The 23,722-nt window shown below is 38.1% G+C and overlaps 1 protein-coding gene across 1 annotated transcript in view; it reads left to right on the top strand.

Annotated features, from left to right (window-relative positions):
• Positions 1-7,015: 7,015 nt before the first annotated feature.
• Positions 7,016-23,722, top strand: part of ARHGAP15 (Rho GTPase activating protein 15) — a gene marked incomplete at its 3' end in the record, with an annotated part of 312,226 nt that continues 295,519 nt past the window's right edge. The window contains exon 1 of the mRNA XM_082001330.1: positions 7,016-7,195. Within this exon, the coding sequence (XP_081857456.1) occupies positions 7,031-7,195 (165 nt within the window). The 5' untranslated portion in view covers positions 7,016-7,030. The remainder of the gene's footprint in view (positions 7,196-23,722) is intronic.

The raw sequence follows: 23,722 nt of genomic DNA, 5'->3' as shown, positions 1-23,722 counted from the left end.
CCTGGCTCTGTAATGCAATAAATGCTTTGGCTTTCCTCCTCGGGTGTGCTTAATGTTATTTTTACATTTCTGTAACTCCATTAACTTCAGTGGGTTCACTGTGAACCTGAGATCAGGATCAGGCCTTTAAGACCTGGCTGGAGCCACGTCCTGTGTAGCACGAACTAGGAAGAAATTATTTTAAATAATAACACAACTTGTTCCTGCTGGATATTAAGCTGTGAGATTTCAGTCATGAGAATTGTGTAGTTATTAACCAAAAGTTATTGTAAAATATAACCCTATGTTGATATAAGAGAATAAGCCAAAAAGATTGAAATGGTCACCAATATCAAGGATCAAGTTAAAATCTCGAGGGTAAAAGATTCTGTAGCCTAAGGGCTGTTTAACAATGATGTTAATGAAGATGTTTTATTTGTATTGCCCAGGAAGTCTGCTATGATTTGGGCCAAGTTCTGTTAAGGAGTTTGCCTTTAGGTGCTTCCTTCATAGAAACTGGATTATATACTTCAAAGCATAAATAAAATTGAGAATAAAGTGCTGAACAGCATATGCCACACGTGGTAACAGAGAAATGCTGGGCAGTGAGATATTGCTACAAATAAAACAGAAAAGATGTTTTCCTCTTTTTTTTTTTTTTTTGACCACAGGAGAGGCATGGGTAACTGTACATGTAAATTAGGGTTGCCTGAAGAACTCTGTGGGCCATTTCTGCTTTTATTTGCAGAAAGTCCTCAAATGCTGCACTAGAAAAGAGTGACTACAAAGCCAGCCTTTAGACACATGAGGTAAGATGACTTCGTTCAGTGTGTTGTCTGTTCTGAGACACCACCGAAAGACTAACATGGCTGCAACAGGTAAAAAAATTAAGAGAGGGTGTGATAATCAATGCTGACGAGCATGGCTTTTGTAGGACTTAGGACATGTCAACTAACTCACTGATGTTTGCTGATGAGATTATGAGTTTGGTTGATAAGGGAAACTGTGCTGTTGAGTTTAGGGTGTTTAACATTTTACAGCAGACTGAACCTGACATGAAATTCTCTTTTATTGTCTATCTGATATAAAAGGATAAAACTGGAGTAAAGACCCAGGCAATGATGATGTAGTGTCATTTCTGATCTCCTACTTTGACTACAGATATGAACGATGGTTGAAAATAATGCTACTTCCTAAGTACAAATTATTCCAGGCTGGATGACATCTTTCTGTGAAGGAAAAGGCGTAGGAATGTTACATCTGCTTTGTATTTTCATTACAATGGATTTTTCTGTTTTTATAGTACTCAGATAAACTGGCTTCAGGACACTTCTGGGCGCCAGCCCAGGACACCGTATCCCTCAGCAGCCTTTGCTGTTTGGGTCCGTGCCATGGGCGTGCCTGTGTGACGTGTTAGCTGTGAGAGCAGCATGGTGGGGATGGTTAAAAAAAAAAAAAATAAAGACAGAAGAGAGTGCAGATAAGAATAGTTGAAAAAAGCTATGTGGCAGTTTACTTGTTATCTCCTCTCTTTACCTGTACTTTTTTCAGCTGTCCTCCTTTATTTCCATCAGTTGTGTGCTTAAGCACCTACTGCCTCTGAGCTGTACTTCAGCAGAGATAACAAACAGTGCAGCAAAGGCTGAGAGCAAAACCCAACAGCAGAAATGTTTATGTAGATGTGTTAGTTTTAAACACTTCTTTCACGGACACAGCAATGTGTTTTCTCCTTTACAAGAATGCTCTGACTCACCACGTGTGTGGCATTAGCTTGTTTCTTCATTTGTTGACTCTTACTTCCTCTTCCATTTTCATGGTTTTTCAGGCTCACAGGTCTAGTGTAATGGTGCACCTAGTGCTGATTTTTATTCTTTTGTACTGCGTTAGGTTTCAAGAGATGCTCTTCATGTACGGCATGCTCTTCAGCAGAAGAATGGAATTAGTGAATGTAACAAGATGCATTTTAATTTTGCAGTGTTTTCACATTACTATGTTGAGCACTTTCATATTCATTATGTTTCTGACTTGATGGTGGTAGATACGTCATAAGGAGTGAAGGTAGAAATTAAAAGCTTATTTTGATAAATACTGAAAATTATATACAATGATTTTAATCTTGTAATCCTGAAAAACAAATGCTACAAATTATATTAATCATGGATAGATTTTTTCCTTTCTTGGATAAAAGTACTTGCTAGAACTACTACTTGGTACAAGTTGCTAAAGAATTAACATTTCCATTCTGTCTTTCACTGTATGTAGCTGTAGGAACACAGGCATGGCTCAAGCCAAAATTTAGAAATACTGCTAGCCTCTCGTTTCTTGAAGAACTAATGCTTTGCTTGGCTTTGTAGAAAACCTATATACTAACTTTACCAATATTGCACCAAAACTCATGAAATAAAGTTCTTGAATACAACCAGTCAGTCTACTCACTATACGATCAATTCCTGGACAAAGCAACATGCTAAAATGGATTAAAAACCTGAGAAATGCAATATGAAATTTCCTCTAGCTCCATGGGCTGCTGTAGGAGGGAAATACTTACTGGCTGTCGTGAGACAGAAACCATAATTAAGCTACCGAAGACACAAGAATAGCAGTAAGAGGAACAATTCATTTTCTCAATTTTTGCAAAGAGCTAAAAAGTTTATTTTTCCTTTTTTTCATGGAAATTATAAATAGCAAAAGGAAGGGTTTTATTTTCTTTGTTTTTCATTGGAAAGTTAACAATGCTACTTTGTTTCCTTTATCACCTCCTTTCTCCTTTTGAAGAGAAAGGACAGAAAATTTTTTTTTTCCCATCAAAGGAAAATTGGAACTAATTTAAATATTTTCACTAATACCAAACATCAAGGTTTTGTGAAAACACTGTTTTTAAAAAAAAGTTACAAAAAATTTTCTTGAAAATAGTTTTGCCAAGACCCAGCACTTTGTGAGGAAGACTGAGATCTGATCTCCACAGTTTGCTGTGCTACTCTTTTAACCTTGCCCTGATTCTCAGAAATGGGATGGCTTAACTGTGTTTACGGATTTGCATCCGCAATAACCTTTCCTTTTTTCACCTCTGTAATACTCATTACTTCCACACCACGTGTTTGAAAGTCAACTGTACATTTAGATATCAGGGGTTTAGGATCTTAATCATTGATCTGCCAGATATGTCAAATGTCACTTGACTATTTAGCAGCCACCTCACACTTGTAGTTGGTGTCTGAGCTCTGGCTTCAGTTCCACCTGATTCACTCCAGGGATGCTGTGCTACTTGCTGGAGCAGGTTTGTCTCCCCACTGAGCATCCCAACCACATAGACCAATTTGTGGGAAAAGTGACTGCAAGTGTTGACCCACTGAGGCTGCGAATTTCATTTAAAGTATGGACTGTTTCTTGCTTCAGTGAGGGCTTTTGAACCCCTGAGGGTACCTCCAAAAGTGGCTGTGTAGGACTGAATTGGTTTTGCTGTCCCAGCCAGACAGGCGATTTTGTCCCTTCAGCTGAGCGGTGTTTCTTGCCCCATAAGGAAGGTGATCTACCCACTCTCCAGAAATTAAAGTTCTCCTTTCTCACATCCAATGTATTTTTTTTTTCCCTCACCTTATGAATCAATTTTCCCTTCCTGTATCACCCATCCAACCTCATGTCAAGGATTTTTCTTGTACATGCACTGTTCCCTGACTTTTCCCCACTCTTATCTAACCTGCCACTTGTGTTCCACAGTGCCCCAAACCAGATACTTCCAAGAGGGTTTTTCAAGCTGTTCCCCTGTCCTGCTTCTCTTGGGTGAATGCCTTAAAGTTTTGCTGCTCCTTTGCTCCAGGAACCCTATAAAGAACAGGGAGGGGAGGAGGGGGAAAAGTCTGTCTTGGTTTAATGTCTTTCTCCAGCAAATCAACCGTAGGAGGTTTCAAAACTAAAATTTATATCCAGATGCTATTTGCCAAAAGGCAAATTAGCTAATTATATAATGAACATGGAGTGCCTCACAAGCAGTTGCACAGGGCTTGGCAGCTCTGCCTTCCAAAGTAAGTGAAACAAATTCCCCTGCAAAACTGGCCCAAACTTGGCCCTGATGCTGCTAATAACAGTTTGGAAACACCAAATCATAAAAGCATCAGATAAGATTCTTTTTATATTTTCTGTTAATATTTTATCTGTTTCCTGTTTGTCTTCCTCTCTGTTATTTTTTTAAAAGATTACAAAAAAATAGTTAAAAAGACAGGGTAAAGTACTACCAAATTCTTCTTGCAAATGTGAATGCCACACTTGCATTCGTGGAGCTCATATTCAGGGTGCCATCTACTGGCACGCAGGGCCGATAACACTGTCAGGAGTCCTGATGGAGTTTGGGAAGCAAAGGATTGCTACCTGGAAATCCTACGGCAGCAACTTTTGCTACTTACACCTTTCCTTCATATGCTGCAAGATCTATTCAAAAAACGTGTAGTCGTGGCACTTCAGGACATGGTTTAGTGGGCATGGTGGCGTTGGGTTGATGGTTGGACTTGATGATTTTAAAGGTCTTTTCCAACCTTAATGATTCTGTGATTCTGTGATCTTCGTATTCAGCAGAATCTCACCATGTTTTACACTAAGAGAAATAAAATGTGATGGAGGAAATGTTCGGGTTTGGGGTTTTTTATTTTCTTTTATGGTAGTTCCTGTAATTTTAGTGTCTCAGAAAGTCTCCTTGTAATACTCTGATGTGTGTGAATTAGTTCCAGTTTTGGGGAAAACTAATTAAGGTTCAATGAGATCAGAGCAAAAATTTTCAGAAGTCTTTGCAGACATCATTTACTGACTGTGCTCCTACTTGAGATCCTGGGCATGACTTTATCATACTATTAAACTTTTTTATAGCACATCATGTACTGACAGCACCAGACAGAGACTACCCAATTAAAACTCCCAAGAAGAGATATGTCAGAGTTTTATAGGTGGGAGATTTCAGAAGAAATCTGAGAGATGTGCTCCAGCCAAACATTGGATCAGTGACAGAGCCAGTGTTGCTCTCGTCTCTCAAGTCTGATCAGTTCTCCAGCCTGGAGCCTACTGAAAATCTGTTGAGAAGCAATTTTGGTTTGATACCAACATGAAATACAAAATGGTTTGACTCTCCAAATTTAGAAGGAGGAAAAAATTCATTTCCTGCTCAACATTGCTGCAGACCTTACTGCCAAAATGGCAAAGTGTCCCTGCGACATGGTTTTGAGTGGTGACTGCTCCGAAGGGTGGTGAGAAGTGTCTCAGTGAGGAAGAATACACAGTGCCATCTCCTAAAGCTCCATGTAAAGAGTTTTCCCCAGTGTCATGTACCAGCTCTGCAGCAGAAATAGACACACATACTCCTGAGTAGCAGGAAACAGCTTTAGCCAAATTTCCCCTCCCTCTTCCTGTGGATCAGCTTCTGTAGGGATTCCTGAGTAACTAATTTAATTCAGGCAATGACCATAAGCTTTACTGTTGCTTTCGTAAAAACTTTAGTAAAATTTAATAAAAAGTTAATGTTTCTACCATGGCACGTAATGTTGACTGAGTAATGACTAATATTGAAGCACTTTCTTTGTCTCATTTCTCCGAGTGCTGTGTTCCTTCACTTTTCCTTATCTCTGGCTGTTTGAGTTTAAATCCCCTTGAAGATATTAAAAAGCCGTTTGGACATGGTTGTGGGCATCCAGGTCTGTGTGTTCCTGCTTTGAGCAGGCAAGTTGGACCAAATGACCTCCAGAGGTCTCCCTCAACCTCAACCATTCTGTGACTGCATGACCTCCCGTTATTGTCCTCTAAATCTAAGGCAGTTTGTTGTAAGGAATTGATTTATCAGAGCCAGACGAGGGTGAAGCTATGAGATCTGTGTCTTTACACCAGCACAACTGCTGTGGTCCTGCCCAGAGACATGCAGTAATGCTCTTCATCTCCGTCTCCCACCTTCACACTGGTGCCATATCTTCCTCTGCTCTTCATAGAAATGGATTTTCTTGAATTCAGGGAATTTTATTTTTTGGAGACTTCAGAGGTTGGAGAGATGTTGTTAGAAAAAGCTGTGCTTTTCAAATCCATTTGGAAAATGCTGATTTTCAACAGCTTATATTATAACTGCACTTAAATGGATTTCCATTTCCCTGGTTCCATAGTAGGGAAACCAGCAATTCCAGCTTATATAGTATCTCTTCCTTACACATTTTCTCATACGGTTACATAGCAATATAAATAGCAAGTTTTCTTGTGACTCTTAACGTATTACTTCGCCCATGATTTACGTATAGTAGTGCCAGGGTGAATTAGGGAAGAGGAAAATAGAGCAAGTATTGTGCATCACTGTCCTGATGTTTCGTAGAGGAAATATAAAGCAACTCTGTTTGCTGAGTTGCACTATTGCTGAGACAGGAGGTTGAACAGCAGCACTGCTAGAGAAGTTGATCATTCTTTACAAGTTCCCCCTGGTCCCTATAAGGGCTTGAGAGCTGATGTGCTCGGCCATTTCTTCATTTCAAAATTTTAAAAATGAATAGAGAAACAAAAATCCCACCCGTGCTGTTGGCAGAATCGTAAAAATTACGGGAAATTTCATTAGATCGGGGTTTGAATCTAGGACACGAGCTGGGTTGCGGTATGGCCCTGTAATGCACTTGTAACACGCACGCATCGAACTGTGGAGGTAAGATATGTTAATTGGCTTCACAGCATGTCGTTCTCCTTTGCAAGATTTAAAATGTGTAGTGTGAGCAGGGCCAAAGACAAAGTGTAGTGGCTGCCAGCTGGACCTGACAGAGGCTTGCAGGGAGATTACACCATAGAGGAGAATGGCTTGTGAGATAAGGATAATCTTTTACATAAACTAACTCTTCCAAGGCAGTTTGGATGGGTGAGTGATAAGGACAATAATAAAACTACAGGCTGACACAGCTGAGAGTTATCCTGATGTTCAAAGATGATCAAGATCTTGCCAGCAAGGTAACTTCTTCTCCTGACTGCGGTGACATATAACATTTTTGTATGAAGGGTTCCTAGATTAATGCTCTTATTTTGTGTTCTTCAGGTCACCCCAGTAACCATGGAAAGGTCTACGACTTCTGATATGGCCTCTGAAAAGCCTAATCCTTCCCACCACAGTACGGGGGCTGTTCAAATGAGGATCAAAAATGCCAACAGTCACCATGATAGACTGAGCCAAAGCAAATCTATGATTCTGTCCGAAAATGTGAAAGTCCCTGAGCCTGTAAGTAAAATACGTCTAAAGATTTCTGAGTCTTCCAATTTTTAAAACATTGCAGAATTATCTTAAGTGTGGTTAAGATACTGGTTTCGTGATCATCCCTTGCAAGGGGGAATTTAATAGCACTAATATATTTTCAGGAGTATGGCTAGGCATTAGAATAGCAATTTGCCTTCAGTGAAAGACAGAATTTGGCTTTGGTGGCCATGATCATAGCATGTACTGAGCATTTCAACTCTCAGGTGTTACAGTACTTAAATATGCTGCTGTAGAAAATGGTATTTACAGTATCAGATCGATGTCACAATTACTCAAAAGGCAAATTTTAAAAAAAAGACAAAAGAAAAGAAATGGAAATTACAACTCTCTAAATAAATGACAACTTTGCAACAAAATTAAGGTCTGCTATACGAATGAATGAATTGTAAAAAATCAGACACTTGAAGTTATCTTATTAATAGTTGACAGAGGTGGAAGAGTTGAGTAATTTTTTATCTATTAGTTTTTTTTTTTTAATTAAATAGTTGGTGATGAACTCTATTGCCAGTTGTGTTCCTGCCCCTGTACTCCTTCTGAGCTACTAAACAAACTGATTGGTATGAGTCTCCCCTGGTTAATTTTCTTCCATAATGGTGGCAACTTGCAGCTGAGGCCATATGATGTTACAAAATTATTTATGCAATGTTAGTCACTTTTTGGACTCCAGATCCATTTTGTTCTCAGAGAATGCAAATGAGGGAGAACACTCTGTTAGCTGGGGACAGAGTCCCAGGTCTCAGTCACTTCTCACAACCATGCCAGCCATTAATTTTTTGTTTTGTTGATGTAATGGATTCCTATGAAATATTCAGCTTTCTAACAAAGTTATTAAATGGAGGAAGCCTACAATAACAGCTGTATTTTCTTCCCTTTTTGCTCTAAGTTCAAATTCAAAATTCAAACTTATTTGGAAATACATTATTTTAATCATTAATTTCTCTGGTATAGCTTAACTCATTACACCTTATATTTCTGGAGAGAAAAATCTGTTTATATCCTAGCAGCTGATAAGATACTCATTTACCTTCCATTTAAACAATACTGTTTGCCTCAGACACACTGTACATGTTTCTTCCTTTTTATCTGACCTGGAATGTTCCTCCATTACAAACCTGAAATGATGCTTATAGTAATTTACTGGGAATACTATAATGTATTATCAGGAAGAACTGTACCTTTGAAAAAGTTTAAAAGTTAAGTATATTTAATGATGCCTAACATATTTTATTGGCTGTGTTTAACAAAAGGCACCAGGCTGCAGTTGTTTTTGACAAGCATGAAAACATCACAGCATGAGACTGCAAAAGGAATTATGTAGAGAAATTACAAGTGATCCATCTCTCAATGAATTATCCACCTCAATAGCCTGCAGAACTCAGCTACCAATTAACACCTACTTTATTACATGTTGGGATGTACTTAATAACTTTCATGTGTTTATGCACTATTACCTTGACTGATGCCTCTTGTACAATTAGGCATAATTGGCATATCAATATGCAAAAGTTAAAAGGATTAACCCTCTTAAAACTAATGAGCATTTCTGTATCCAGCTGCTAAATGAGACAAAATTAGCATTTTTCACTTTTGGGCAGGATTTTATCATGCAGTTTCTCATTGTTGATATTACCTTGTTACATAACTTTAGTTTTGGGGGTAGTATGCTGGACTGTTAGAGAGCAAGGGCTCTAAAAAGTTAAATTAGACATAAATATTCACTGCCGCATTCCAATAACCATAGCAGGTACAATATATGTTCATTGGCTGAGAGCTGAAAAGTTGCTTTGTGTTACATTTGTTTAGTAGCTAATTATATAAAAGCGGAATTTTACTGAGTATATGTCATTTTACCAAGCAAACTTGGCTCCGACATAATAGATTGAAAGCTTGCCATGCTACTAATTTCCTTTCTATTTCAATTCTTTTCATCTCTTTTTGCCATGCAGAATTTTCTGACTAGATATTGACAGACTGAAAGTGTTTTGGCTTATTTACTTAACTAAGCCTCTTAAAGTTGTTTGCTAACGCCCAAAATAAAAGCAAAATTCCTAAGGAGCCAAACGTTTTCAAACATGTGCTTGAGATGCAAGTTAAAAGAACAGTGAAATATCAGTTGCATGGATCAATTGCATGTTGACATATCTGAATTTGTGCATGTGACTCGGGAAGGACGGGGGTGAGAAAGGGATGGAGGAGAGTGGTCTCCCTCTGCCCAAGTGTCTCGAAAAAGCAGGGTCCATACATGTATGTGTGTACATATGCACATTTAGTAATCTTGTTTTAAAATTTGGGATGCAAATTTTTCAGTTTTTCCAGTGCACTTGTATACACAGTCTTCACTTTTGCCTTTCAAAGGCACGTGGCTCCCTGTTAAAAGATATATATTGCCAGTGTGTGTGTATATATATATTGCTTATTGTTTTGTGCTAGAAGACAAAAAGGATTTATCCTGAATTTCTATTTGGAAATTTTCTGCTTTCAACAGTCTACCTTTGTTTAGATGATGGATATAATCTATAAGGTATCCACTGATTATGCTTATATACTGTTTTACGTTGACTGAATGTCTTTGTCCTGTCATCGGAGAGATTTTTCTTTTCAAAAACCAGAAATAGCTAAATAAGGGACTCTGTATTACTCTCTCATTGCCCTATACTCTACATTCTACTAATAAATGGGTTCAATCTTCTTTACCCAACTTATGCAAAACCTACTGACTTCACTGGATTAAGGCAATCAACATTTGGCACATTTTGAACAATCAATAGAAATATGTGTTTCTAAAACAGTTTTGGAAAAAAAAAATGACACTGCAGACAGTAAAGGGTAAAAACCAGGTACAAAACCGGAAAGATCACTGGTGATTTATAGAGAAGAAAATACGTAATTTTCTCTAAGGGATCTGTTGTATTCTCAAGCATTTGCTACGATGCTTGTAAGCACACCTGGGGCTATACTTTTGAAGGTGGACAGATTATTTTCTATAGTGTGACAAAGAAGGATATGCATCACATATCAGTAGGGCCATATGCACTTGTGCATTTTATAGTAGTAAAGATGGAAATGTGGAATGCATAAGCTAACTGATGCAAAAGCTAAATGTAGATTCTTGGGAGGTTATGTTATTTATTTCAATTGAAATGTTTGAGCTTTGTGTAAAGGTTGAAACTGATATTAATGTAGAGTTTAAAGAGCACAAATCACAAAGCTGGACATCGACTGTGGTAAGCAAGGGCTCTTTCTGTGCTTAATGTTAGTGTCTGAACTAGCAATGCAGATGAATATTTGCTATTTTCATCTGTTAAACCCCAGGGAAGTGCATTTTGCTTCATTCAGAACAACTTCGAACAATGAAATGTCTTTTTTTATTGGTGTCTATATTAAGAATTAGAACCTTTTTAGACATTCCGCAATGTTAATGTATTAGAGCTTTTTCTGATTAGGTTAAACAAACTGGTAGGTTTATTTATCTCTCTAATACATTACAGAAATGGGAAGCAATCTTCTTTTGTTTCTTACTCCTGTGATCATAGAACACTTGCCAAAGTTATGGCTAGCCAAAAAGACAGAAATAAAAATGCTAAAAATATAAACCTTCTGTTTAGCAGAGTTTTTGAGCCATATTTTGAAATTGCAGGGCTTCTACATGTTTACTTCAAATCAAGCTTATAGTCAAGTTTGAGGCTTTGTTTGTATAGATTGTCCTGAAGTAGATCCTGATATTTAATTAAAATGACACTAAATCACATTGAATTGATAAGACTTGGCATCTCAAACAAAGGTAATTGCCCGTATTGGTTTTGTACAAAAATAGAGCTGCTTGGAAAATGTGCAGCCAACACAGACTGTCAACTCCATTTATAGATCAATATGTGAAAACCATTGATCAGGCAGGCATGTGTAACAGTAACACTTTGCATTTATTTGTTGTTTTTATACCATGTTAAGGCTTACAGGATTATCGGCTTCCAAAATATTTTGACTTTCTCATAAATATGTTATCTGTTTAATGTTAATTACAAGATAGACTCCAGCCCTCTTCTAGATTATTTTAAATTTCATTGCTATGGGTATTTTTAGCTGAAAGTGGATTATTTCAATCTCTGAGAGATCATCAGAGCTTCTTTTATAGTATATTTTATTTAGGGAAAGTTTTTGAAGATTTTTTTTTTTTCCTCTCAGTTTACTTTTTTTCCTGGAAGAAAGAACAAATCAAGACAAAATATTTCTAAAAGCAGAAAACCTTCTCCTATCATAGTTGTGTACATTTGAGGTGGAAAGGGAAAAATAGTCTCTTTATTGTGTTCTAATAGTGACTGTCTAGGCTTTATTCTCTGCAAATTGAATCGTCATACACTAGTCTATTATAGATGCATCTACTTTTATCACTGTGAGGAAATAGCTGTGTTCCCTTCAAGGCGTTACACAAATCATATAATATTATTGGGACGGATGTAGAAAAATATATGAGCTTCCCCCAGTAACTGGGAAGTGTGGTAATTGTTAATAAACGCAAGCTTACCCCTTGCTCGCCCCAAATATTTCAGAGTAGGTATGAAAGCAGCCAGTCTGTAAACACAGTCCAGTTTTACTTCTTGAACATGAATATCATAAAAAAAAAAAAAAAAATCTGTTGAGTAACATTAGTCATTCTCCTTCCTAGCGCAGGAAAATGAGAAATGAAGTGTGTCATATGTCTCCTTACTGTATTCAAACTGGTTTTGTGCTACCAAACCCCAGATCCGCTCTGCGGTGTGTCGTGCTTGCAGACTGACTCGTTTGACTCCAGTTTTTCAGCCATTTCATGCACGTGTCCCTCGGTCCCCACCTGAGGAGCTGCTCCAGCTCCGGGGCAGAGGCCCTCAGCCTGCACCGGGCTCTGCTCCTGGATGCACCCCTACGTGCTCATGTATGTCCTACATACCATAAACTCCTTTGACATAGAGGCTAAGAGTAGAATATTAATACATTACAATATTTTAGGGTTCAGTTTACCTTCAACAGCAATTTTTCTCAATGGAGCAATGCAAGCTGCCTCCCAACCTTTTTTCAGGATCAGCATTTAGTACGTAGGTGTTTTTCTGGCTAAGAACAAGCATTTTGTTTTTCTCAATATTTTTTTTCCTTTTTTTCTTATATAAGCTCTGTGAGAAGGTATTCTTTATTGTATATTTGTATTATAGTACTTCATCTGAAATAATCTTGGCTAAAAAGGAAGAAGTTAATTTTATTGTTAAACTCCCCATTTATTTCCCCTCCAAACATTTTCACTGTAGCGTTTCAGCTGCGTAGCTTGATAGGCAGCGTCATAATGAGATCATAGGAAAAAGAAATAACCAGCACCTATTTCTTCTTAAAAGTGAGGATAAATTCATTTCAGCTCTATTAAGAGAGTGGTGAATGTAACTGGTTTGGCTTCCTTGTTAAACCAAACTGAAGTTCAGACAAGATATTATATGAGTCGGAATTGCTGATTTTGACTTTTACTCAGTGTGACAGAAGGGTAGAAAAAAGGTTCAAAAACCTCCAGGGTTTTTTTTTTTTTTTCAATCTTACATTATCTCATGCTGTGAAAATCTTTACTCTATTTACCAAGCACAAATTAGTCTTGCCAAAGGTTCTGAAAGTTTGTTACTTCAGCTTAGATCCTAAAACTTCAAAGAGACATGCAACTCTACAAATTAGTGTATGTGCTCTGCCATGGCTATTTTAACTTGAACTTAACTAAATTCGTTTATAATTTAATACTGACTGAATGCTGCCATAAACGTACATGGGATACATTTTTTAAAGTTAGTCCTCTGATTACTAATTTGAATAAAAAACTCTAACCTTGTTAGCATCTGGACTTATTTCCATAATAACAACCCCTTCAGAACCTACAAAGTAATGAATAATTGACAACAAATGAAATGTTTTGATAGTTGTCGGCACAAAGCATGTTTAATGTTTTGTGTTGCTTCCTAGCTAATTATGTAGATGACACATTTGTCAGACCTTGACTGCCATTAGAAACGTGTTTCCAGAGGGGAGAAAAACAGGCTATTCATAGAGTAATTAACTAGAATGCTCAATGACCTGTGAGAGATTCAAATGGCTGCCAGTTCAGACATTGTTTTGTTACAGAAGCAGAGGGGTAATTAAAATTCCAAATTACAGTGCTATGATGAAGCATTTGTTTGTTGACAGTATACTCTTACTCTAGTTTGTTAATTCTTTTTTAAATTGCTTCTAATCCATTTTATAGCTTTAGGAGTTCCGTCTTTGAATTTACTGACAACTAATATTATGGCAAATTGTTCTTTGGTGGAGTACTGAGGGCTTGGCAGTTCCATGGGAGCACAAGGTGGGTGGGATAGAATCGCTGTTCTTTCCCTAAACTGACATACCATGTGCTGTCATCGAGACGCGGCTAACGCAGCACATCTTGTGAAATGATATGTTCATAATTTTGCGTTAGGGAAGATGTCTAGTTAGAGGAGGAAATGGTTCAGATAAAGTAATAATAATCAGACAAATTGAGGAAGGTGTCCTAAAACGTTAGAGGAAAAGCCCTGATGCGGTGGGGTGAGGATGACCGTGGGTTAGGTAAGCACCTTGGGAAGCTGAGGTCTGCTCGGTAACGGAGAATTGGAGAACGATCAACTGCGTGAAGAAGTCGAGTACAAAATACGAAGGATGGGTTATTTCATAAGACTCGACTGTATCTTTGCCAACGCCCTTTGCAGGCAGCAATAGACATGACAGGCTAAGACGTCTTTTCCCGTATAAACGGGGACTCTTTGCAAGTCCAAAGTGTTAAAGTTCTCTAAACAATGAATTAAATGCAAGCCCGGGTGAAATATTTATTTACTTTGCCAAAAGTGAGAATATGGGTTTGTTAAAGAGATCTGACAGAAGTAACATGGTGTTTGATGCAGGAGAGCTGACAGCGGCATGGAGTGAGCGCTGATTATCCTGAAGACACTGTCAGCTAGGATTGATTTCCACTTTCTCCGTTTATGTAACGGTTCCTGTAATACAGCTGACCCCAAATCACGTTACCTTGTCATTTCTCTGCATGGATCAAGAAGAGATGAGCTGAAAATAGCTAGGCACTGACCTTGAACTTGCCAGAGAAGTGAGAAGTGACAGTGGGGGATTTTCAGCGTGCGGTCCCCGCACAAAGGCGCGGGCGGCTGCTCTGCGGTTGCAGCAGCACGAGGGGGCAGAGCAGCACTAGAGATTACAGGTGAAGCAGCCGGTGCTACAGAAGCACAAGTCTACGCCAAATGGCTTGGTTTTTTAAACATTCTTTCTTCTTCCCCCCCCCTCCCCTCTTTTTTTCCCCCTTTAAAAATTGGGAAGATGTTCGTTAGTAGAGCTGCTTCAAGATCTTGACATTCTCATCATCCATCGCTTGAAAAGACGATTGTTTGAAGTGATGCTCAATATTGAAATACCTTCCTAACTGAATGCATTGCTAGGAAGTTTTGCGTCTTGTCTATGAATATCTCTCCATCGTTTTCCTAGCATCTAGTGAAAGAATGATACGTTTGTGTTATCATTAATAGTTATCTACAATTTGGGGATGTTTGACAAGATCAATGCATTCCTCAAAGCCTGCAAATCCCTTTGAGTTTCATAGATAGCACGGTGTAAATATCTTAAAAATATTTTTAAGCTGATAGGACAAACTAAAAAGGGGCAAAAAAATTAAAGAGTTTTTTATTTTGTTCAGATGTGGCATTTCTCTCTGTTGTAACATATATCTTGACTGGAAAAAAAAGAAAACTTGATTGTGAAAATACTATTTAATTTACCATCTAAAACCCATGCTCCACTTCTTTTGTTTCATATTTTCTTTTCATCTGTGCTTATCTCTTAACAACCCTTTTTGTCTCTCATGCTGGCAGTAGCTGTGGAGACATGAGATGCCAGTGCTGGCTCTTCTCAATGATCTGGTGCTTTGGGGTTTCAGCACATGATACAATAGCTTGGTGCAGGACCAGGAACCCCATACTCACCCTGTAAGATGTCTGGCCAGACTTCCCACCTTCATTTGGTGACACTAAGGCATGTGTGCCTGCTGGAAAGGCCATGATGGGCAGTCCAGCCCAGACCTTGCTCCTCTGCCTAACCAGTTGGTGGTTCCCTTAAAACATGATCCTTTCCCTCAAAGGAATATCAGATGCTAGGCTGGGAGAGTTGGGGGTGTTCAGCCTGGAGAAGAGAAGGCTCCGGGGAGACCTTACTGCAGCTTTCCAGTGCTTAAAGGGGGCTTATAAGAAAGATGGGGACAGACCTTTTAGCAGGGCCTGTTGCAGTAGGACAAGGGGTAATGGTTTTAAACTAAAAGAGGGGAGATTTAGACTAGGTATAAGGAAGACATTTTTCACAATGAGGGTGGTGAAACCCTGGCGCAGGTTGCCCAGAGAGGTAGTAGATGCCCCATCCCTGGAAACTTTCAAGGTCAGGCTGGACGAGGCTCTGAGCAACCTGTTCTAGTTGAAGATGTCCCTGCCCATTGCAGAGAGGTTGGGCTAGATGACCCAACCCAAAGATTATATGATTCTATCATTCTATGCTGTTCCTGCAGTGCAGGGCCGTTTGACTGCTCTGCCTTCAGTCCAGTGCTACCTACTGCTCACTTGCATTTGGAAAAGGCAAACAGGATTGCATTTTATTTCCACCAATTAATCCCTTTTTTTCTTCATGACACTTAAGAAAGTAAACCATGGCTTCCAAAACTGAGAGAAAAGCAGGTGAAGAAACACTCAGAAAATACCTTCCAGGGTAGTGTTAGTAGTTTTTCAGTAAACACAGGGAAATTCAAGGAGTAAATATGTGTTTCTTCTTTTGAAATTATTGCTTTTACTCTAATCCATGGAACACCAGTGGAAACTTACTATAATGTCAATTTTTGGCCACATCACACAAGATGTGATGTCTTGTTTAAGAGCAGGGTACAGGTCCAGACTGAGGTTACCACTTCTTAGGGGCAACTGGTGGCTGGGGCTGTGTAACCAACAAGAATTTAGATGCAAAAAGGAAAAAAAGACCTCTCCCTTTCATTATTTCTATCCAAAATGTGCAAAAATGATGAATTAGATGTTAAATGAGGTGAATTGTAACAACTCCAAATGTTTCTCTCCTTTGCCTTAACTTGTTCAAAACCAAGGGGCAATCATGGGGTTGAATAAAGTGCTTGTAGCTCAAAATGTGTTTGTTCCAAAAATGCAAAATGAAGTCCTTGAGCTGTCCTGGTAAGGAAACTAAGAAAACTTAGACATAAGGTTTTAACTAAACAGAACCCTCTGAATAGTGTTATTTTCTGTAATTTAACATCTAATTCAAATGGAATTGAATCCCAGTTCTTTTATATAATTTTCAATATTTCATAGTCCATTCCACACATCCTTGGGTTTTTTGCTGGTAGGAAAAACTTTTTTCCTGCATCTTTTCTGAATGTGCTTCTCAGGTTTCTGTTTTTTCTGCTGTTTTGTCCTGTAAACAGTGGCAATCAAATATATAGACATGTTAATGACACTGAAGTCGTTACCCTGATGCTAAACGTCCCAGCGCAGTATAAAGCCACACTTTGCTTCAAGAGTAAGACAGCAACATGCCATGATGTTAGAGAGATATTTTATATATGTTGTATTTCAGTTGGCTTCCATGATAGCGTTCTGTTGCATTTATTTATTGCAACCCAGTGGAGAAGGAGCTGGACTGGAATTTGCCATGTTTCCCTTGGTCCCAGCTTGGACATTGGCCTGCCAAGAGACTTTGAGTCCTTTTTCCTGTTTTTCTACCTGTAAAATGGGACTACGGATGATGTATCTCTCCTTTGCACACATTACAGAGTCTGCCTCAGAGCTGGGTCGACTGTTATGTTTCAATCATGCTCATTACATAGATAATTTTATTCCCATCTTATTAACTCTATTAATTGAAGTAGAATTATTCCACAATTATGCTAGTGTAACTGAGAGGGGAACTTGGCCCCAGGTGCTGTACATTTTCCTTATCTATATTCTCTGTGCTTAACTGTTTCACTATTTTTCATCAAAAGTCTTGTTTTGGCTTCGTCATTAATCAGTACTGTTCCCTTGATTTTATACCCATGTGCTTTTTAGCGGCATTAGGTTTCTCTGAGGGCTTTCATTTTTATAGTATATGTTTTAAAAAATATTGTTTAAAAGACGCAATAGGCGTCAGTGCACACCGTGACAAGGAACATAAGCTGCAGAATTATATTCCTCTGACGCTATCTTTATTAAGGACTGTGTTACGGCTAAATCGTGGCATCTAACACGTTTCCTTTCAAAATGCCGTAAGATCTGAAATATGTAGGTACTGAAACTGAGATGATATCAAACTTCCCGTAGCTAGTCTTGGGCACCTGACCTGCGTAGTTTCCCACAGGGGAAAGTAAGCTCCATTTCTTTAAATTTCCAATGAGAAGGGACATGTGTCTCCTTGCATTGAGGTACATAATATCACATCATGTGACACACAGTGACCTAATGCAACATGACAGGAGAGGTAAAGAACGAGGAGGGGTTTTTTTGTTTGTTTTATTCCTGCAGTGAAATAATTGCACTACTGATACAATGAAATGGGGATCAAATTATTTCGTGCATGCCCTAAATACATGTGCTATTGCAGAGTATGCGGACACGCTTACTAAATGTTGTTTAATGCACTGCGAAGAGGTTTTAAAACAGACAGTAGAGTGTCCTTGTTAGGCAACACGCCTATTCTTAGACAAATAGTTGACAGCAGCATTCTCCTGCCCTAAATCAGATCAAATTCCCTTTGAAGTCAGTGGGGTTTTTTTTCAGGAGCAGTAAGTGCAAGATCTGATCCTGTCATGTTAACATGGTAATATTTTATTTTCTGTTTGATTTCTTGTTTGGTGAGGTTCATAGCCTTAATGGAGATAGGTCTTGATCAGCTGTGATTTTGTGTTTATGGGCGTGCATGCATACATACCCTGCGATTTCACAGCCATGACAAGACTGGAATTCAAACCCTCCCCTTCAAAGGGCCCAAGACCTTGAGAGAAAGAAGAAGTTTCATTGTTCAGCATACAGACTGTAGGGAAAAAAAAAAAATATGTATTTCAGAGACCGATACTACTATTTTATATTTGTTACTTTAGGACAGTCCTGAATATGTCTAAACTTTAGAAGCAGTTATGCCTTTCTTTTCGTGATTATTGACTATCTGAGCTGCCACATATTCTGACAGTTAAAGGAAAAAGTTGCATTTAAGAGTACAGCCAAAACACAAATAAAGCAAAAATGTGCTATCCTTTCTAGACTCTGAATCTTCCCCCAGTTTTGGAATCAAAGTTGAAAAATTGTGAAATACCCTATCCCATTTTCCCTTGCTTCCCCTCACCCCCCAGAGCTATGCAAGAAAGATTTTTTTCCTGGATATTTCATCCACAGCCAGAACTGGAAGTACTGCAGCTGTGATGAGCGCATCTGTTCTCATGATATCTCTAGCCCCAAGGCAGGTAGAAAACCCAGATGAACATCCAAACTTTTGTGTGTTTATTTGGACCAAACCTGGGTTTTGGACCAACTGAGCTTCACATCAGCAGTTCTGTCATCCTTAAGAGCTCATTCTTCTTGATTGTGGTCCTGAAGTCAGACTCTTACTTTACAACTTCATTACACAAAAAAAACCCTACGTTTAAAAATTGAAGTGCCAGGTGCCAACTCTTTTCAGCAGTTGGCTACTTCAACTTTGAGCTTTCCATTTTTTATCAGCAAATGATAAACTGAAAATTCAGTGTTCCCAGTTTAGATCTTTCTCAAAATTAAAGTGTAAATCTAAAGTGGCCACCTGTAAGCACTAAAACCTGAAGAAATTTGGACACAAGTTAAACAAATTGTTTAAAAAACCTGCCAATTGGTTGCATCAGTTTTTAAGAATAACTTTGCAGGGAAGATCCAAAATTTGTGGTTTAATATCTTCAGGCCTGATTTTCTTTTTTTTTTTGGGGGGGGGGGGGTGACCTTTTTTTTTTTTTTAAATCAAGAAATTTTCCCAAAGAGCTGGGAAAAGAAATAATATCACTGTAGATAAACTGTTGCAGAAGAATAAGGATGACACCACCATAAATATCTCAAAAGCATGGAAAAGGCTGGGGCAATGGGCTGGTAATTGCGAAAAGCCTGGAGAAAGTAGAGGGCCCGGGGATTAGGAGGCAGGTGGGCTGGAAGAAATGGGGTGGGAAAGGTGAATTTGCTGCAGCTGCATGGAGCTGTGGGTCCTGGCTGGAGGAAGGGTCACGCTCCTGGTCTGCAGTGCTGGTGCTTTGCTGACAGCCTGGGAAGAAGCTCCTCATCTGTTCTGTGGTTTAGGTGAAGGCTATGCAATACATGCTCAGGTAGGTATGGATTTTTTATAGAAGATCTTTAGTTGTGCTGAATGTGGCTGAAGCTCCCAATCCTCTGGTCTTGTGGGTCATATGATTTTTACAATGATCTAAACAAGAGAGCTATCGTAGTATATTCTGAGCATGTTATGTGCCCATGCACCACCAGTTCCTTAAAAACTGCCATCGCTTTCCAAGAATTTCCTTTGGTTTTATTTTTTTTCTTCATGTAAATTTTTTCATGGTTTCACGGAAGATGAGCCTGATTACATGAAAGTTCACCTTTAAAATACTTCCCATTTATCACACAATTTCCTTACCTAGAAAATCCCAATGCAGCCACTGTTACTGTTTGATAAGATTTGTACCTGGTAGATTCTAAATTACATTAATGCATAAAGCCGGCGATGCCAGGCTCCCTATTGTTACAGTTATTAAAGTTGTAACTGAAATGATATCTTTCATATTGATCTTCAGCTAGCAGCTCTTATCCAAAAGCTTTGTTTCACATTAAAGGCACTAATGATTGTCTCCACAAAATGAGCAGCTTAATAGTTAGAAAAAGTTAAATGGAAAAAAGAAAAAATTTTGATAGCCACCTTTGATAGCTCTTCATTCCAACATCTCTCATAGCCACAAAGTGCAAGCCAAGCATTAATAGACCTTTTAATAAAATGACTTAAAAGAAATCAATGGGATTTCTCACAAAGTCTAATTTCCAGCAAGATATATTATTTAAATGTTTGTATTCCTTCTGAACAGCTCATGTCCTCCCATAGCTGCCAGAGTTTTTCCTGGAATTTCTCAGGGTATCTTCCTAGGGTCTTCACTTTTTATTTTCAGAGGTCTGGTTTTGACTTATTACCTTATTGAAATTTTTTTTAAAATGGAGAAAATATACGTCCTGTACTCTTCCAAGGCTGGCAAAAATTCCTGTAGACATAGAGAAAACAGCAAAGTGTTTATTTGTGGGGCTGGGGGTAGTCTAGTTACTGAGAGCCTTCCTGGGCAGTCACAGGTACTGGTCCCTTCATGGACTATAAGAAATCTTTCTCTTTTCTTATCTTGAAGGGATAATAGTGTATCTTACCAGTACAGCTCTCCAGCTGCAGTTGTGATAAATATATCTGCAAGACGAGAGGCTTTGACTTAGGCTGGAGTTTGTGGGTGAAGAGAATATTATTGTACTTGGGTGTTTTTCATGGCCTTTTGGGTAGTTTTTCTGTTAGTTTTTACTTTGTTTGCTTGTTTTGGCTTAGGGTGAGGGTCTGCTGCTGGATTTCTTTTTGTATTTAACTGGAATTTTTTTTTTTACTGTCAAATTTTGGCTATGGCAGACAGAGGGCAACATAGGTGTTTTGCATGAGATCATGTAGGATAAGCAGAGAAATACACATGAAATTTTTATGTTTTCTGAGCTCATTTATTGTACTTGATATGTGACATCTATCTGTTTAAAGACTGATATTGAAGGGAAGCATTGTTTTGGGGTTTTTTTTCTTGATGACCAGCAGCAAACCCACAAACTGTTCTATTTGGGATGACCAGGTCATATTTGTTATTTTACATACACAGAGCTATAGTATGCTGGCAAGGTAGCATATAAGGTATCAAATTAATTTGCACTACTATAAACTGAGTTCACTCTGTTCATAATAGTGAACAGAGACAGTACCCTATGGGTTCACTGTGGGATGGCTTTTCGCTGATAAACTCTAGTCAATCCACAGTAATTAAGTCAAATACTTCATACATTAAATGATCATAGAAGAAATTATGGGAGTGAAAAGCGAGAGGAAAGGGGAAGAGAATCATGTGGAGGAAAAAAAAATAATTCACAGAACAACCACAGAAAAGAGTGGACTATGCAGAGGTCCGCAGCTACAAAACATTTTGCTCTTCTCTTAATATCACATGGGTATTCAGCCTTTATTTCTGCTGCGCTTTTCCCAGGCTCCAGTGGAAAAGCCTGGATTAAGCTAATGCAGGGACATGTTTTGGCTGCTTATTATTTATTACAATTTTAGTTCCAGGTTTCAAAAACAATTAGGGAAACTGCTTAATAGGAAAATGACTCTAATTACTCGTTAATTGAGGTTATCTGCTTCACATTATTCAAAACGTAAATTGTGTTGACACTTGTACCCAGATATGATTACTTAATAAACAGACTGAAGATGCATCATGAATGCACACACCCCCAAAAAAGAGGCATTTTATTTTTCAACTCTGGTTTGCTCATCTGAAAGATGTTAATAAATACATATAATTTACATTAAGCTCAGTTTTATTTATGAACTAGCATGCTATAACTTACGTGCTTCAAATACCAAACGGATAAAGTACAGAAATTTAAAAGTGAAAGGGTTTATTGAGCTTACATATTGTATGTCCAGGTAAGGTTTACACACAATAAGAAACAGAGTTGCATAAAGTACGGTGTTAGCTCCTGAATAAATAATTTAGCTGATAAATCAAGTATCTGGATCCAAATAAAAATACAATGTTAATATTTGTTATACCACTCTTTACTCTTGTGATTGATTTTAGGATCTAAAAAAAAAAAAAGAGGAGGAGTGCTATTTTTTGAAAAATAAACTCATTTGGGGATGAGAGAGAGAGGGTTCTGAACAAGATTATATTTTCTAGAACAAGGTAATTGTACAGTGTGAGAATAAAAACAAAGTATCTCCCTTTCATTATACATTAGTGTGTTCTACTTTTTTACAGAAATATACAATCTCTATTTCTTTAAAAAGTCTTATGCCATGAAGATGTCATAGTAACCAGATGACTAATAATATGTAAGACTGTGATTCCATATGATACAAACCTATGTATTTGCTGGCCATGTCAGTGTGGGTGGGATCAACCATTTTAAAGTATTGATTTGTGGGGTTTTGATTTATTTTTTTTTTAATGTAGGTTGCAAACATTGTAATTTCCTTAAGAAAACAAAAGTATTTATTGCAGAAAAAAGTCAATAAGGAGAAAGATAACATTTTTGTTCTAAAGACAGAACTAGCGAACCTGTTGAGAAGAGAGATATTTCACACATATTTCACCTTGAATTTTCCCTGTTTTGAAATGAAAGACCTTGGTTCAGGCGGAGAAGCCGTTATTTCAGCCTTGGAGTCCATGTCTCTGTCTTAGGCTTGGGACTATCAATTGCTAAGGCATTTTTGGAAATGTGAACTTCCACAAGCCACGGTGGTCAAGCAAGAAAGAGGGAAATGGAGAAGAATGAGGGAAAATAGAAAAAAAAGTTAAGGTTTCAGATAAAAGGGGGCTGATTGCACAATTCACAGGATTATTTGTTTCTTAATATGCAAGCATAACTCTCCACCTTGTATTTTTTGACTTGTATTTTCCTTAGCTAAATACCTTTTTAAGGCATTTTCTACAGAAATACTATTACTGTCTTCTACTTCAGATTTTGTAAAGAAATGAGAGAAAGTTGCAAAGCCCACAAGGATGTAAGTTTTAGAGCTGTGTTTGTGCCCATTAATTTTCTCTTCTATGATATTTTCCCATTTTCACTCTGTTTGACATTGAGCCTGAGCTTTGTTCCTGACTTGTAGCCTATGGCAGTGGAATGGGGAGATGAGACATCATGGAGATGTAGAGCACACATAAAAAGAGAAGATGTGTAAAAACTGAAATGACATGGCAGCTGAAGCAGCTTGTTGCTCAGCTTGGTTGCATGTTTGAGTGGAGAAAGAGAGGTAAATTGTGATATGTAAGAGAATAACACTCGACAGGGTGTATGGTTGTAAGGTATATGGATGCACAATCATGTGGTGAGGCAGAAGGCTAAAGGACAAGCGCCTTCAGTATCCACACAGTCTGTAGATATTCATATGACCTACAAAACAGAGGGTGTTAGGCTCAGAAAAATATCACTTACAAAGCACATGCAAGCAGTTTTAAGAAAAGACAAGTCCGTTTATAACATTCGACTACCTCTTAATCTTTCAGTAATCATGAAAAGAATAAAATTTAGGGAAAAAATTCAGTGTCACACACTTCTCTGTGCATTTGCACCATAAATAGATGAATTCTCACAGTAGTGAATACGCAAACAACCATTTCCACTTCCCACTCATTATACTTAAACA

Source organism: Phaethon aethereus (genome assembly GCF_964289735.1).
Source record: "Phaethon aethereus genome assembly, chromosome: 6".
NCBI lineage: Eukaryota > Metazoa > Chordata > Aves > Phaethontiformes > Phaethontidae > Phaethon > Phaethon aethereus.
This window is presented reverse-complemented; position numbering and strand designations above follow the sequence as displayed.